This window comes from Sphaerodactylus townsendi, linkage group LG02 (genome assembly GCF_021028975.2).
Source record: "Sphaerodactylus townsendi isolate TG3544 linkage group LG02, MPM_Stown_v2.3, whole genome shotgun sequence".
Taxonomy (NCBI): domain Eukaryota; kingdom Metazoa; phylum Chordata; class Lepidosauria; order Squamata; family Sphaerodactylidae; genus Sphaerodactylus; species Sphaerodactylus townsendi.
The window spans coordinates 53,905,430-53,922,488 of NC_059426.1; the positions used below are offsets into that span (position 1 = coordinate 53,905,430).

Genomic DNA, 17,059 nt, shown 5'->3' on the forward strand with positions numbered 1-17,059 from the left:
TATCAGTTATAAATAAAACCTTACTTTGTTTGAAGAAATATTTGGAATCCCACCCTAATTTCCTAGGGCCACGTAGGCCATCCACTTTGCCTTATAAGCTCGTACATACTACCAAAAGGAAATAAAGGGTGGGTTTTTTTGGAATTTATATTCCTGGTGGCATCTACCATATGGGGAAGAATTAACAGAACAAATATTAGTTGGCACTTACTATATATTTATTTATAAAGAAAAAAAAGAGTGGACATTGCTTTTAGTAGCTGCGGGTGGAATGGTTATCGTATTTCTGTGTTGTCAAGTTTAACTCAGTGAGATAGTTTTTCTTGTTCTTTTGAACCAGCAGGCACTATAGGTATTTCCCTTTTCTTGTGTTTTAGCTGAATAACCTGTAGCAATAAAGTTTTCCTGTTTAAGAGTGCAGACTGTCTTTCAAATTCCGCCCTGTGCAACCTTGAACACTTGCTCATATACATACACAGTGGAAGGACTGAAGTAATTGGGAAATTCTGTTCTTGTTCAGAGACAGCCTTTGCTAGTACTCTCCAAGTCACGGGTAACATGGAAAGCTGGATTTAAAAGGGGTTTTTTTTGCATGCCTGCTAATAGTGTAGAAGAGCACTTCACTGACCTTCTGCTCACTTAAAACACTTGGCCCACAACAGTAAATCATATGTAAATGTAAGATAACTCCCTCTTTTTTGATCACATAGTTATAGGGGGAAAAACTTATCTTGCACTTGAATAAATAGTGTATGCTTTGAAATTGTGATCATAAACTCAACCTGATTTTTGAAAGTTGCTTTAAAACATATTGCTGCCTGAGAGAAGTCGCTGATAGCCCTCCTAACCTTTCGAGAAATTATGAATACTGCAAACATTTTAGAGTGGAAAAACATTTTATTAACAAAGGCCGTTTCCACACGGCCCAAAAACGACGGCCTGGGGGCGGTAAAAACGCCGCCCCCAGGCCGCCGTTCGCACAGGCGGTGCTGCTGCAATGCAGCAGCGCTGACCTGACTGCGCTCCCCCCCCAGGGCGGTGTCAGGCCGCCCTAAACAACAACCCTTTAAAGGGTTGTTGTTGGGAAGACGCTGTCTCCCTTCTCCGCCCCACTCACGATGTCTCCGTCGTCGCCTGCTGGCGTAGGATTCCGCCCATCACTGTCCTCTGACCTCCAGGGGTCGGAGGGCAGCGTGGGCGGGGCTTCCATGGCCAGCAGGCGACGATGGAGACATCGTGAGTGGGGCGGAGAAGGGGGAAGAGGCGGCTCCGTGCGGAGCCGCCTCTCCTGCGGGGGCCTCTGCTTGGCCTGCTCGCACGCTTGCGTGTGAACGGGCTTGCGCCCCCATGCCGGCAGAACTCTTGGCGGCGTGGGGGCGCATGGCGGCCGTGCGGAAACGGCCAAAAATTGGTTCAAGGTAAACCAAGCGTAAGGCTCAGCATGGGGATCTGATCTTCTGATCTGTGTACTGGGCAGCACAAGTGCTGTCCCCCAGACACCTAATTTTTTCTCAGCACACCTGACGTCAGGGCGCTCAGCGGCACTGCTCTGCACTCTGAAGCCTGCCAGGCCCATGTTGCCTAGCAAGCCTAAAGCCTCGCGAGCTCTGGAGAGCTTGCAAGGCACCAGGAAAGGGGAGGGAGCATCACAGAGACTGTCCCTTCCCCACCAGCAATGGCTGCTGCGGTAAGTTGCGGCCGCTCTATCTAGACAACATTGTTATCCACTATGAAAACATAATGAAAAGTCAGATATTTGTCTTGCTGTAAAGCAGAAAAGGGAGACCCATGTTCAAATCCTCAGTCAGCCATAGAAGCTTGCTGGGTGACCTTGGGCCAGTCATACACTCTGTCTTATTTGCCTCATATGACTGTTGTGATGATAGAATTTAGAACAAGGAAATGATGTTAGCCACTTTTGGTCCCCATTGAGGAGAAAGGTGGGGTGTAAATGAAATAAATAACAATGTAATAAAGGTATTCTGAGGGATTATTTCCTTGTCCAAAAGTTGAAAATTTTCCAGAACAAAACTGATTGAAGAATATGATTGTTGTTTTTATCCTATGTCACACTGACTGTTAAGTTTAGATTCACTTAAACTGATTTCTGTCTTTTTGGTACAAGCTGTCCAATGTCATCTCCACAGATTATGCAAGCAATTTCACATTTATTTTAATTTCAGTGACATACATTATCCTGGCTCTTGCTAACTAGCTTATTTACTTGATTCATGATTAGAAATAATAATAAGCTTGTTTTTCAAAATTGACATTTCTTTGTCATTGAAATAATGATAATAAAAACATCTTACCAGTGCATCAGTCTCTTTGATGCGTTTTTCCTCCCACTCTAGAATTTTCTGTCCCCCAGTCACAAAATGAGTTACTGTTATTTTATATCTTCCCAAACTCTGAAAGCAAAACAAAAAGAAACTTTCCTCAAAGAGTCAGTGTTTATTTCATCCAGGAAACAAACTAAAATTTTCCAGGAGTTAGTTTGCAAAAAAAAAAGTATTGTGAACTGTAGTTATTAGAAGTCAGAAACTGTGATGCCATCTTGGTTCTTTCTGCATGGGCCAATTATCCCAGGGTGAGGGTGGGATCAAACCCAGGTTAGGCAGGAACTCCACATGGGTGATATCTTCACTGGCGATTAATCCTGGGATAGTCAGGTTCCCTCGAAATCTCCTCACAGTTGAACCATGGAACACAGGTCAGTCCCATTTCTGGCACTCCCCCCCTTATTGAGGGATTTTCCTCGACCTGCTTGTATATGTACCTTTTTTGGGAAAAAACACTCCAATGGGAGCTAATAAGAGATGGGGGCTACACATTTGAGGGTCCATAACTTTGGCTCCCATGAACAAACTTCACCAAACCTGGGTGATATCATCAGGAGAGTGTCCTACTGATACCACCAAGGTTTTGTGAAGTTTGGTCCAGGGGGACCAAAGCTATGGACTCCCAAAAGCGTGCCCCATCCCCCATTGTTTCCAATGGGAGCTAATAGGAGATGGGGGCTATACATTTCAAGGTCCATAACTTTGGCCCCCATGAACCAAACTTCACCAAACCTGGGTGGTATCATCAGGAGGATCTCCTAAAGATACTCTGAAATTTTGGTGCTGCTAGCTTAACAATTGCACCCCTGCCAGCAGGCACCTACCCAAGGGACAGGGCTAAATGTCTTCACTAAAAACATGCTGCAGTGAGGATGCTGGAACCTGGATGAAAAGGTCCCGATTATTTTGAAACTTGGTTGTATCTAGATTAAATTTTCATTGGGAATTTGGCCATGGTTCCTGACCCTAAACCGGGTCAATCCCACTTTGAACCCCCCAAGGCAGGATATTTGACAATCACACTATGTGCAATTCTTTTCAAATATTCCATCTTGGCGTCGAGGCTGAGCAAAGGGCCCCAGGCAGCAACCACCACTTTTGTCTGTGCCTTTTAAAAATTACCTTCCCTCCTGTGCAGCTCTGTAGGAGAGGGTGACTGGCCCTCTGGCCCCTGAGGCATCAGCCATGGCCGCAGGGTGACTGGCCCTCTGCCCCCTCATCCCTGTGTGGCTATGTATGGAAGAAGGTACATTTTTTTAAAGAACACGCATCTGTGCAGAGATGCATCCACAAGCCATGGCAGCCGTGGGGTCGATCGCATGGGAGTGTGCAAACGGCCCAGGGGCTGTACCAGGATCAATTATACTGGCTGCACCCTGCATCTCCTGGCCCGTGCAGAAAGGGTCCTAGACCTTCATTTCATTTTAAGCCTCCTGTTGTGTGAGATCCTATGTACCAATATCAGTTTTTAGGTCTATAACCTCATTGAAATAGTGATAGATGACTACTCACATATCTTCACCTTTGTATAATAGGGATCCTGTGTCAAGGAAACTTGTGTGTCATTTCAATGGGAATTTTTTTTGCCTATTGCAAATAAAAACTTTATTACATCTATTAATACAAACGCAACACATACAATGTTAAAATACAGTATCAGCACTAATCTTAAATTCTAGGCAATGTCAACATTAATCTTAAATTCCAATGCAACACAAACAGTATACAATATTACAAAATGTGATACAAACATTACAAAATAGCTTGAAAGTATTTGTTAACCAAACCAAACATATCCATTAACCTTTTTCTTCAAACTCAAATGTAAAATTCTAAACATAGTATATTTCCCTGCTGTCCATTTTAACTATCAAATTCTTAAATACATTCATTCTTAGTCTTCTAACCCTACTGCTGGTAAATTTAAGTTATCCTGACATACAATTCACAAAAGTGGAACAAGTTGCATTATTTTTTTCTTGAACATTTTCTCTCAACAGACAGGTCAACTTATCTAGTTCAACTATCTTCCACATTTTTATCAATTTTTCTTTAGTGAGAGTTGATTGTAGTTTCCAGCTTTTTGCTAAAACAATCCTTGCTGTGGTAACCGAGTACAGAAACAGAACATTATTTTGTTTTATCTTTTCATTGCTGCTTCATCCCAACAAATTTGATTCTGGAGTCATTTCAAATTTAACCTTCATGATTTCCTGCACTATGAATTAATTTCCAATACTTTCATACCTTCCTACATTGCCACCATTGGTGAAAGAAAGTATCTTCTTTTACTTCACATTTCCAGCACATCACTGAACAATTCTTATATATCTTAGACAATGCTATGGGAGCAAGATACCACCTATGAAACAATTTTACAGAAATTTTCTTTAAGGTCCTTGCTCATTTAGTATTTGCTAATATTTTTCAGTTCCTCACGTTTAATATTCCTTCCAATATTCTTAGCTCATTTAATCATAACTTTTTAAACCTCTTCTTGTTCAGTTTTAAACACTAACAGATGTCTATATATTTTCCCTATTAATTTTAAATCATCTTTACATAATATTTCTTCAAAAATTGTTCTCTATTTTTAGTGTGATGTCTATGTGCGTTAAAATTCCCAATTCATCACATTTTAAATATTTCTCCTCACTTTTTAAAAATATGTGCTTCTTGTATACATATAACATCATTGTTCATCTATTTAAATAATGGAATAACTTTTTCCTTATTTATGTGGTTTAGCCCGGTCACATGACAAGTTAACACTTTACAGCTCATGATCAGTTATTATTAAATGAATGAGAGAAGTTCAGAAAGTAATCAAGACAAAGAAAAGAAGGGGGGAGATAATAATTGTCAAGAACAATGAAAAAAAGCAACTATATTTAAACAATTCCCAAAGTGAAATTGACCACTTACTGTTTAATAATCAGTTACTGTTGCATCTTTTTGTTCCTTGTTAGGAAAGCTTGTGCCTTTTGCACTGTATTTATATTTTCTACAATTATACATGAAGGATAATCCTTCCAGTTAGCCCATTGAACAATTTCCATGAACGATTCTTTAATTTTAACGTGCCTGACATCCACAGTCAAGTGAATGGCTGTGGCTATGGGCCGCATTAAAACACGAGAATCGCACATAATATGATTATTTTTAAAAAAACCCTTCCTTGGCTCCTGTCTGCGGAGCCATGCAGGTGAAATGGGCTGTATCATGGCCGGGGTGGGGGGTGGGGTTGTCCTGCAAGACAAGAAAAAAGCACAAACACAGAAAAAGCACAGAAAAAGAAAAAAAACCTTGCCTCCGCGCAAAGGCACGCACCCCAGCTATCTGGCTATCCATGGAACAGAAACATGGCAAGGACATCTATGATCCACTTGGAGATTCTTTATCGCTGTTTTGATGCTGCATACTCAATGGAACTGTGATTATAAAACTGTGAATAGGAAATTGGTAAAGGATGCGATCCCACAGACTATTTGGCTTGAAGAGCTGATTTCTGTGAACTATTTTAAAATCTTACTTCTCCCTTTGTATCATCAGCCATGTGCAAAGCAGCACTGGTACTAAAGAAAGTTAGTGATTTACCAAAATTTAGACAAGCTGCCTACGTATTTCAACTTCTGAAAAATGCCATTGGTCAAAACAGAAACAAAACTTTGCTTCTAATTTTGATTATTTTTTTAAAATGTTATCTATTTTTTTTCATTTTTATGTGAGATTGTTACTTCTTTGCCCCTGCCCATTTTCAGTGTGTATACACACATTTCCTTGATGAAGCAAGGACAGCATATCTGATTTCCTGGTCTAAGGAGGTGACTGTACAGCTGAAGAAGCTATTCTTTCCTTACTATTCCCATAAGAGATAATAGCAGTGGTTAATGTATTGTTATAGATTAAAGTGACAATAATTCATCCGGATTAAGTAACTCTAAGAGAACTCTGCTGTCCAGGTTAAATAAAATATTGAAGAACTGCAAAGTGCATCACATTGTCAATAGTCCGTTTGTGTCTGGTGTGTTGATATTTACAGTGATGAAGCTCCAGGCAGCCAGTTGGTTACAGATAAGTTTCGCATGGACTGGGATTCTGTGCTTGTCAACTCTGATAATGTCATCGTAGCTCGGTTTGATGGAAGAGGGAGTGGATTCCAAGGACTAAAGATTCTGCAGGAAGTCCACCGTTCCTTAGGATCAATTGAAGTGAAAGATCAGATAGCAGCTGTAGAGTACGTATGTGGAAACATTTCTTTTATTTTGATACCTTCTTCATTTGAAACAATAGATTGAAATGTATCGGATGTTGCTTTTTGTGCAATGCCTCATTATAGAAAAATTCAAGGACTCACTGAAATGTGGCAAGAAAAATATAGTTAAAAAATCAATAAATCCGAAAGGAAAAAAATATCTTGAGTTGATGATTCTGATAAAGCAGAATAATGGCCATGGTCTGTATGTTCTGCTTTTTTTAACCTTTGGCATTTTTATTGACTGAAACATGGCATAACCAAGAATACTTTCCAGATGGTTTGTACAAATGCCTCAAATTTATTATCACAATTTATACAAGATTACCCCATGTTTGAAGATTACACCTACTTTCAAGAAGAGCATCCTGCTTTAAAATAATATGCCAGTGCATTAATGTATTGCACCTAAAGGTCATTCACATGTATTGCACCTAAAGGTCATGTAATGTAATTGCACCTAAAGGTCATTCACTCAAATAATCTATACTAGTTTGTGTATAATCTCTTGACAATTATTTTCTAGTTATATGATTCCAGTAGATCTGTTCCTAAGAAATATCATAAAACCCCTCGCCTTTCCTCCTAGGATTTGTTCTGTATACTATGGCAGTTTAATGGAGCTCCCCTTTATTCCATACTGTTCTATAGCATGTAGCATTAATCTGTGTGTGGCTGCCAGATTTTGTCTGGTGATGAGTGGAGGCCTGTCAGAGAGCCTGACAGAATGGCATCTTTTTGGTGATTAAAACTGACCACCATCTGTCCTCCTATGCCAGGTAAATCTGAAAAAGAGACCACATATAAGCAAAAAAAAAACATATAAATTTCTTCAAAGTTTTTTCTCATGATGTGTGTCCTCTTTCATCCTAGTCAAAGTTCAATGCTTGAATCGTATTTTGATCCTATGTGATTAAGATGGAAAGAGTGATTCTCATAAGCTCTTTTCTTTCCTGGGGTCCTATGCAGGGGCAACTAATATGATGCTGTAGGCTGCAGTCTCATTAATTTTTTTAAAAAAAACTTATATTGCCACTAAATTTCTTCTGCAAGATAATTTATAATTGTGAAGGTTGTCAGGTTAAAAATATAGACTCCAGCAGGTATAAGGCCTCTTCCGCAGGTATAAAACCCATATTGGGAGGGGGGACCGCATGTATCCTGCTCCTAACATGAGTCTGCTCTGTGTTCCCCCACCCACCGGGATTTTTCAAGAATTGCACTGCCTGCACTTCTTTCATTTTAACGTGGATTGCAGCTGCGGCCAAGTGAACAGCTGCCCCGGGAAGTGCATTATTTGGCTGTGCTTCCCTTTTTTCAGTCCCCGTCTCAGTCCCCTGCTGCATAGCTACAGAGGGGCACAGGGAGCCATGCCTGCAGGTCCATGCCTGCCAGGTCCATGCCTGCTAGGCTTCATAGCTACATAGCAGAGGGAGGTGAGTGGGGGGGGGGAAGTGCCTTCATATGAATGCGTGTGCCTCGGTCAATGTGCCTGCTGACCATGGGGCATCCAGCCATACAAATGGCCAGGGGCAACTGTGGGTTCATTTACCCCACCTGCAACCCGCTTTACATTTGCTGTACAGAAAGGACCTTATAAGGATTTTTAAAAATTGCAAGCCACAAGCAAAATAATATTTATTTTATATTCTTTGTTTAAGAACCCCATTCAAATGAGGGAGGCAAATTCTCTTCAGGAGCAGCACTCCGGCCACACTGGCAAGTTTAACCTTCCTAGGGCACTTACCCCAGCAGAGGGGTGATTCGGCTGGTGTGCAGCTGCCACCCCCCAGGTCTGGAATGTGACACTGAATGCTGCACCAGTGCCCCGCTGCTATTGCTGCCTCCAACATAGCAGGGCTGGACCTGGGGATGTGCCGACATTAGTTGGTTCCCTTCCAGCCTTTTATGGGGGTATGCCAGCAGACTGCAGTCCACACTTAACCCAGCCTTTTAGCTGGTGTGCAGTGCAGCCCATTGCACCTTCTCAGTGGTGGGGAGGTTTTGTTGATCTCCCCATGCCACTTTGGGTAAGGTGGCCATGTGCAGTTGTGGTGCTGCAGCCAGATGCCCAGCTCGTGGATGGGGCGGTAAATCTCTGTAATGAAATAGTAATTCTTTCAGTCAGTAACATTGCCAAATCATGACTTTTGGATAATGTGATGTTATTTTCTTTATTACAGATCATTGCTGAAACAACCATTCATTGATTCTAACAGGTTGAGCATATTTGGAAAGGTAAAATTCAGGATGGTAAAACATAGTAGCCTGTTCCTATTCACATCATTTTTTTCCCTTTCAGAATGTTATATTTTTAAAATGTTGTGAATAAGATGATTTAAGATGAAGTTAGCAATCAAACATTGCTAACTTGAAGACTGTTGGAAGTGGCAATGTCTAGAATGCAAAGGAACTGAGTAGAAGACCCAGCAAAGGGCAGGCAAGTGGTCAGCTAGATAGGGCTGTAGGGTTAGAGACCCTTCTGTCCTTTAGACCTCTGTCTGTTAGAGACCTCTTGTCTATCCGCAGACTGATATTCTTAGATCTTATTCCCTCCTTCTTGTAAGTGTCCCTAGGTAGCAAGGTAGTAGCTGGCTATCTCTGTTCACTTTCCTATCTGAAATGTGGTTCTCTAATAAACATCTCCTTTTAATCCTTTAAACAGTGTGTTGACACCCCAACAGTGCAGTAAAGACTAAACCCTAAAAAGGACAAAAATACACGCACTCCAAACTATGCTCCCCAAACTGTAATTTGCAGCAAATTTCATTTGCATGAAAGCTCAACTTAATGTATTGTTGAAGGTTTTCACAGCCAGAATCAACTGGCTGTTGTGGGTTTTCTGGGTTGTGTGGCTGTAGTCAGGTAGTTTTTGCTCCTGACATTTCATCTGCATCTATAGCTGGCATCTTCAGAGGCATCCTCAACTTGTTCGTGATATATTTAGATATAATTATTTGGTTTGCTATTCATTTAGATATAATTATTTGGTTGTTTGTTTCTCATGAGGAACGGTTCCTTTGAATTGCCTACTTTCTTTCTTTCTTTCTTTCTTTCTTTCTTTCTTTCTTTCTTTCTTTCTTTCTTTCTGCTTGCTTGCTTGTTTGCTTGCTTACTGTCTGTCTGTCTCAAGTTAATTATTTATTAAGCTTATATTTAAAGGTTACAAATAACTTCCTGTATTTGAGTTATCCAACTAATAACACAAGACATTTGTTTTAGATTGTTTGTACAAAAGAAAAGAAAAATAAAAAAACTCCCCACAACCTCCTTCCCAAAATATAAAATAGCTGTCTGGTAAATATTTCATGCAAACCAAAGCCTTTTGTGATATGAGTACCACTGCATTTATTTTCAGTTATCAGTATAGATGTTAACTTCACTTCACCACTGTCCCTCAGTAAACTCATGAGGTTAAAAATGGTTTAAAAATATAAAACCTGAGATCTTCTTGCTTAATTATGTTAAAGCCATCCATCCAGTAGCTGAAGAGGTGGTTTTAAACTTGCTAACAGCTGCAAGAATGACATTAATGAGCTGGTGGAAACCAAAGCATGTTCCAAACAAGACAGATTGGCTAAAGAGACTGTGGGACATAAGACATCCAATAAACAATGCAACAAAAAGGCCACTTTGAGAAGGAAGTGAGAGGCCTTTCTAGTATCTAACCAGGAAATTCTCTTGGCATGCCAGCACTTACTCCACTTCACTTGACTGTTGGGTGGCCCCTCAGGGATCTGAAGTTGTCCCAGTGTAATCCAGTCGCTGACCCTCAGCAGATGTAGTCAAAGACTAACACACAGTGTGAGAGCAATCCCTATATGAGGTACACTAATACAGATTATGGCACAGGTTTGCCTGGCAAGTGCCCTTGGCCACATGCAAATCCTTCTCCACTGGGTGATTTGTGGTGGTTCTTCCGTGATATGAGTACCATCTTTGGGGGGGGGGGCATCTGTTCAAGATATCATTGGCTGGTCTGTCAACTGCTGGGTGCTGTTGCTGCTGGCATTAAAAAGAAGAGCCAGACAAATTGTTTCACCTTAGTAAAAAGTTAAATAGATTCTTACAGCTCTCTCTCTCTCTCTCAAACAGCTTTTAGAACTCAACTACCTTTCAGATGTTGACGTTTGCTCTTTTTGTACAATATAAAAAGTAGCTTTTGAAACCATTCACTGTTTGTGCTCTTCCTAACTCAAAATGTCATATTAAATGTTACAGAAATTTGTAAGCATTTGTGTGCACAATAGTAGAGATGTCATGCATTAAGTATGAAATAAAATACTTTAATTGAAGTAAACACTACTCCATTATTTCAGTGATCCCAGAACATTACTTGCAGTCTATTAAAATTGCTGATGTCTCAATCAGTATGACAGGGCATCTTCCTTTTCCAAAGCACATGGCCATGCTGTATTATACATACCTCAGATGATTGTATTATGCTCATACAACAGAGCTAGTTCTTCTGGTATTCACTAGATCTCCTTTCTCTTTTTCAAACCAGCCACAGTCCTAGACATCTTTATTTAAATGTTTATATTTTACCAAAATCAGACTCACTGCAGAATGTAAGGATTTATTTTAAAAAATATTTTTCTAAATATTACTAGCGAGAAATGAAATACCTAAGGTCCAGACTACACATCACACTTATTTGGATTTTACAGCACATAATTAATCTCAAAATTTAATTTTGGTGTGTGCATGTATGGGAAAGGTAGAAATGTGAAGATGGAAGCAGGAGGGTTAATTTTTTTCCCTATCACTCCTCTGAGTGAAATTGCTTGTGCTCCAAAGCAGGGAAAGAACTCTCTCTCTCTCTCTCCCTCTCTCTCTCTCTCTCTCTCTCTCTCTCTCTCCTCCCCTCCCCCCCCCGGGTCTATTAGAACCGTTGTAGAAGGGTGATTTTCTTGGGAAATGGCATGGAAGGAAAGATATAACCATATTCATTATGTTACCCTTGATCCCACTGGTGTATGTGTGGCAGGGGGGAGTTGTTTCCTTTAATACATGCTACACAGTGCAGATCATGGATCTCCAGTGTAATCTGATCCTGAGTTAAAAATGAAAAGAAGAATAAAGGTAGTTGAGATTGTTTGTTTTTGCCTCAGTCAGTACCCATTACCCTCTATTGGATAACATGTCATATATTTATCAGTTTGAGAGTCAAATATTTGACTCTCAAAAACTTACACTCTGGGCATCTTGGTAGTCTTTAAAGTTCTACTACACTTGACTGTTACAAATCACTATTAGTGTACATGTACATTTTTAGAAAATCTTTGTCATTAACAGCATCAGCATATATAAAATTCAGTGGGAAATATCTCTCTCAGCATCACAAAATACTTATTTGAACCCTACTTCAAATTCCATCACACAATTAGATTTTAGATTGTCATCTACTAAGAGCAGAGCATTTTCAGCAATCGTGGCCAAACTGCAGAACACTTTCCATGACGATGATGTGAATAGATATTCCATTTTTTTGCCAAACTTATGGCCCAATTCTCTGTGTGGAGGAATTATCTTGTAGAGCTTGTATGGACTGTGCTGATGCATTTTCCCTCTCTGCAGACACAAGGGGTATACCTGCTGGTGGAGGGAGCAAAGGCACTGGCAGCTGATTGCATCAGTATGCGCGTGGGGGGATGAGCTGGGGAATTAGCTTTCATCCCAGGTTTCCAAGCAGTTACACCGCAGACCAAGGTCTGGACTGATGCTGCCCTTTTGGGCAGCATAAATCATTTAATCCTATGGAGGACTTTTCAGCAGCTGCCAGTGCCAGTTTGAAAGTCACCTTCAGATGGTGCTGTGCAGCAGCAGCAACAGCACCATCCATAGCCACCTGGGGCTGTGGATTGGGCTGCCCATTTAACTTAATGAGTGTCTTCATGAGAGTTTCCAGTATTTTTATTTGTTTATTCTGTACCTTGGATATTGTTTGAACCTTTGCTTTCTTGTGTTTTTATTGTTGTGATGATGAATGTTTATTATTCATTGTAAACTACTTAGACTGTTTTTAAAACATAAAAGCAACATGTAATTTTGCCAACTAAAATATAGTTTCATTAAGGCTGAAGTTAGCAGATATTGAACTCACAATAGCTTGTTTTGTAGGGCTATGGAGGATACATTGCGTCAATGATCCTGAAGTCCAATGAAAGACTTTTCAAGTGTGGAACTGTGGTTGCTCCAATTACAGACATGAGACTATATGGTGAGTATTTTGTATACACTTGTTCATAAACATGAAGATCAGTGGGATTTTCCCCTTCTATATTTATGCATTTCATGATGGGTCAACTCTTTGGCAATGGAACTATTGGAGGCAACTTGATAAATTCCCTATTCGTTTATATTCATCCATTAATTAGGCCCCAAAGTGCCAACACTCCTATTCTGAAAACAATTTGAAATAGTGTATTTCTGTTTTCCCTGAACAGCATCAGCTTTTTCAGAAAGATATCTGGGTCTTCCTTCTAAGGAGGAAAATGCATATCAGGTAAACTAGCTGCAGTGAGGAGCATGAATGGATGGGATAGCAAGGGGGTTTGAAATGTGTATCAGTTACAGCTATGTGTTTCCCTGTCTGTATATCTTTTACTAAAGGCATCCAGTGTACTGCACAATATTCATGGCTTCAAGGAAGGAAATCTGTTAATCGTCCATGGGACAGCTGATAGTAAGTATTTATAAAAGCCATTCTGTTTGCAGTTTCAGCTTGTCACACAAAGAAGTACAGAAAAAGATAGGTATGGAGCAAGCATGTGCATTGCTTGATAAGGCTGAGCTTTGTCTGCCCCTAGAGATCCAGTTGTCAGACTCAATTGTCAGTTTTAGATGTTAACAGATGACATTTCTTTTAATTGAATATGGGTAACTCTTAACAGTCATAAGTATCAGTTTGTTTACATCTCATAAAATACTATGTTATTAGTGAAAGCCAATAGGCATTAATAATTGATAACATCAATATTTAATCTGCTTTTAAACTAATGCCTGTTTTGCCCTTGGCAAACAGAAGCTTGCAACAACACTAGCAATACAACATCTTACAGTATACTTTTTATGATGAGCAATATTTCTTTCTTCACCCTATTTTAGAGCTGCATATTTTCAGTGATCTATATCAAGATTGCCCAGTATTTTCTTTGTTCCTCTGAAGAAAGTCGACATGCATTTCATGAGATACATGTATACATGTGAACACACATGCACAAAAATATGAGATCTCATATACTCAGCTTATGAAAAAAATATGACTATCATGTGAACTTTATTCTATCCAACATGCAATCACAGCAAGATGCAATTGTTAACACAACTATTAGGATAAATTCACTTATATGTAACTGTCTTGTGCTGAGCCCATCAGTATTATATGGTACACTTGTTAGTCTGCTTCTTTGGCTATCCCTCAGCTTCCTCATAAACATCCTTCTGGCAAATAATGGATTCTTTCCATTCTACAGTACTGCCCCATCACCTTTCATAGCATGTGTAACCAGCTAGGTGGCAACTCATTCCTTCTTGTTACTACAGCTGTCTAAGGACTGGCATATCTGACTTTTTGATAGGAGGCATACAGAGGGCAGAGGCAGCATTGCTTCTCCTCTCCATAGGATTCCAATCACTGTTTGCTTCTGCTGTTTGCACGTCTCTTACAGGAAACAGAATCTACACCAGATATGAGGAATAATTAAAAATTGTGGGCTTACTTTTAGTAAACATTAAGGTGTTAATGAACTAAGTGTGCAATGACACACGTTCAGTCAGACAGCACAGTGATGGCTTTGTGCAAATTCTTTATTTTTGTGAGTTGTATTGTGTGAACTGCCAATTTTTAAGGGATCATCAGCACTTGTGTAGAATACAGTGCATCATGCTGCAGCCTGAAGGAAGATCTGTGGAAAGAACCATTTTCCCTTATCCATAAACCCTTCTGAAAACAGAAAAATAATTTTCTGAGAATGCACCCAGAAAAGCTCACACAAGAGAATGGAGGGAATTTCTGCTTTCCCTCTTCTTTCTTCATTATACTTTATTACCAAGGATCACCTGACTTTTAACATCTTTATGGGGTAGTGTATGAAGCTGTAGGAAAAAGCAGGAGAGATCAATTCATTGAATTCTTCCATTTGAATAACAACAATAACAAATAACTACTATGACTACTACAACAAAATTGTTTCAGTTTAATAGTCAGTGTTCAAAGTATCTTACAAAGTTACACTAAATTGCTTTAAAATGTTCCCTGCCCACTTGGGGGATGTGAAATACAACAACCAATATACATAAATATAGCATCATAAAATAAATATAACATATTTAAAAATATAAAGATTATTAAAAACTAGTATGTTTGCTGGTGCCAAGTTTAGTTTAGTTTTATTAGTTTTATATGCCACCCTTCCCCTCAAAGGTCAGTGTGGCTTCCAGCAGTTCAGTAAATACAATACAACAGTTTAAAACATGATCTACAACCAGATGGCAACAAAACCACACAATATAAAAATAATCTACAGTAGGGAAGTAAAGGTAGATGAAAAAGAGGGAGACCAACATGATGGAAAACCATACCTGCCTCAACTGTAACTTGGAGGAACAGCAGAGGTGTAGCTCCAAGGAGACGGGGATGCATGAAGCACTGGTTGTGTGCCCCTGTGGGGGCAGGGTGGAAGTGTTCCAGAGTGGGGGCGTACCAGGGCGGAGGATGCAGCAGTGCACTGGGCACTTTTCCCCCTTGCTACACCTCTGAGGAACAGCTCTGCCTTACAGGCCCTGTGAAAGTACATCAGGTCTCACAGGCCCAAGTTTCACGAGACAGAGCATTCCCCCAGGTTGAGGTGAGAGCAAAAATAGCAAAAAAACCTGACACTGGTTCAGCCTATCTGGATCTCTTTTGGGTTGGAACTACCAGTAGCTAGCATCAGTGCCTCTGAGCTCAAGCCAGCTAGCCCTGTTGTAAACAGAGGTGCTCTGGAACTGATGTGAAGCCACTTATCCCTGAATGATAGAATTTGCTGTTTCCTGGAGTCAGTGTGGATGTGTCAGAAAAGGCAGCCATATTAGCATAATTAATTAATGACATAAATCAGCTAATTTGAACAAACTAGTTAAACCCATAATGTGGTTTCATGTCTTCATTGGAGTACTGGTCTGGGGCAATGACACTTCTTTACTTTTCAGGACTATCCAAGCCCATGTCTACTGGGTATTAAGCTTTATACACTTGTTCATTCATACTATGTCATGTATCTCATTCTTTTCTTTTGTAACCTTTACAAATAATAGTTTAAAATCATTATATCTTGTAATAATTCAAATTGTTTAAAGAGATAAATTATTTTAGTTAATGCAAATGTTTCTTATTAGGGTTTTGCCTCATCTGCTGGGTGTTTACCATTCCTGGAATTCAAATACCCTGGTTGCTTAATCTTGTCATGACTGCTAAGCGACCCCAGCTTTCCCCCCAGACACAGTATTTTAGTTAGTTTTATGACATCTGCAAACAATGCAATTTCTGAATAGATCACACTGCTTAGTTACTCAGATATCAAACACTCCACTTACAAAAGATCAGGCTCATTTTTGGACTGGGTTATTTATGCACACTCTTTTTGTTTCTCTTACAACCCAATCCCAAGGGGGGGCACATGGAGGCAAATCCATTGTGGAATTGGTGCAGGGTCTTGCCAATGTGGGTGCCCATCTTGCCAGTTTAAAGAGCAAATATGCCAGGAAAGTGGGAAAATGTGTGGACAGTGGGTGCTGCAGAATTCTGCAGCGCCTGAACCTGGAAGTTCATGTGGTATCAGTGTCTGTGGGGCATAAAATTCCATGCTGATGTGGGGAATTCCCAGGTGAAGCAAGGGATTTCAGTCCAGGAATGCCCCCCATGCCGGTGACAGAATTACGACACAAAAAAGTGTTTTGTAACTCTCTTGCTTCAATTTGATTTCTGGGCAGCAGGATTTTTTTCTCTGTTTTTGCCCTTTCTGTGCTGCCCCAAAACTCTTTGGAGAAGGCAGGGTTATGCTGCTGCAGCACCATCCTTGGACATTGCACACTTTCTCCAGGGTTGGGCTGTCTTCTACCTCTCCTTTTGATAATCTCTTAGTGAAAAATGAAAGATTTTACTCTCATCTCAACTACTAAGTCAGTAGTTCCATTTTATTTTAAAACCGTATGCTCTGCTTTTTCAATTACTGCCAAAGTAGCTGCCTATAATATTTAAAATCCCTAAAAATAAATAATATGTGACTTACAATAATTTAAATATATGGTATTAGTAAGCAGGCAATGAATTAAATCTCCCCATGACTGTCCATCTGTATTTTAAAAGCGCGGCTGCGCTTTGCACGCGGCTGCCATTGCGGGAGAGGGGACCCGGCAGAGAGGCTGTCTTCCTGACCCTGTGTAGAGGGCCGGCATCGCGGCCCATACTGCACAGGCG

General features: G+C 40.1%; 1 protein-coding gene across 2 annotated transcripts in view; it reads left to right on the forward strand.

Moving 5' to 3' along the window:
- The window catches only part of DPP10 (dipeptidyl peptidase like 10), a 709,371-nt gene that overhangs the window by 684,811 nt on the left and 7,501 nt on the right, over nucleotides 1-17,059 (forward strand). For both annotated transcript variants that reach the window (XM_048483325.1, XM_048483324.1), the window contains exons 20-24: nucleotides 6,385-6,579; nucleotides 8,781-8,835; nucleotides 12,721-12,820; nucleotides 13,047-13,105; nucleotides 13,213-13,285. In XM_048483325.1, the coding sequence (XP_048339282.1) occupies nucleotides 6,385-6,579; nucleotides 8,781-8,835; nucleotides 12,721-12,820; nucleotides 13,047-13,105; nucleotides 13,213-13,285 (482 nt within the window). The remainder of the gene's footprint in view (nucleotides 1-6,384; nucleotides 6,580-8,780; nucleotides 8,836-12,720; nucleotides 12,821-13,046; nucleotides 13,106-13,212; nucleotides 13,286-17,059) is intronic.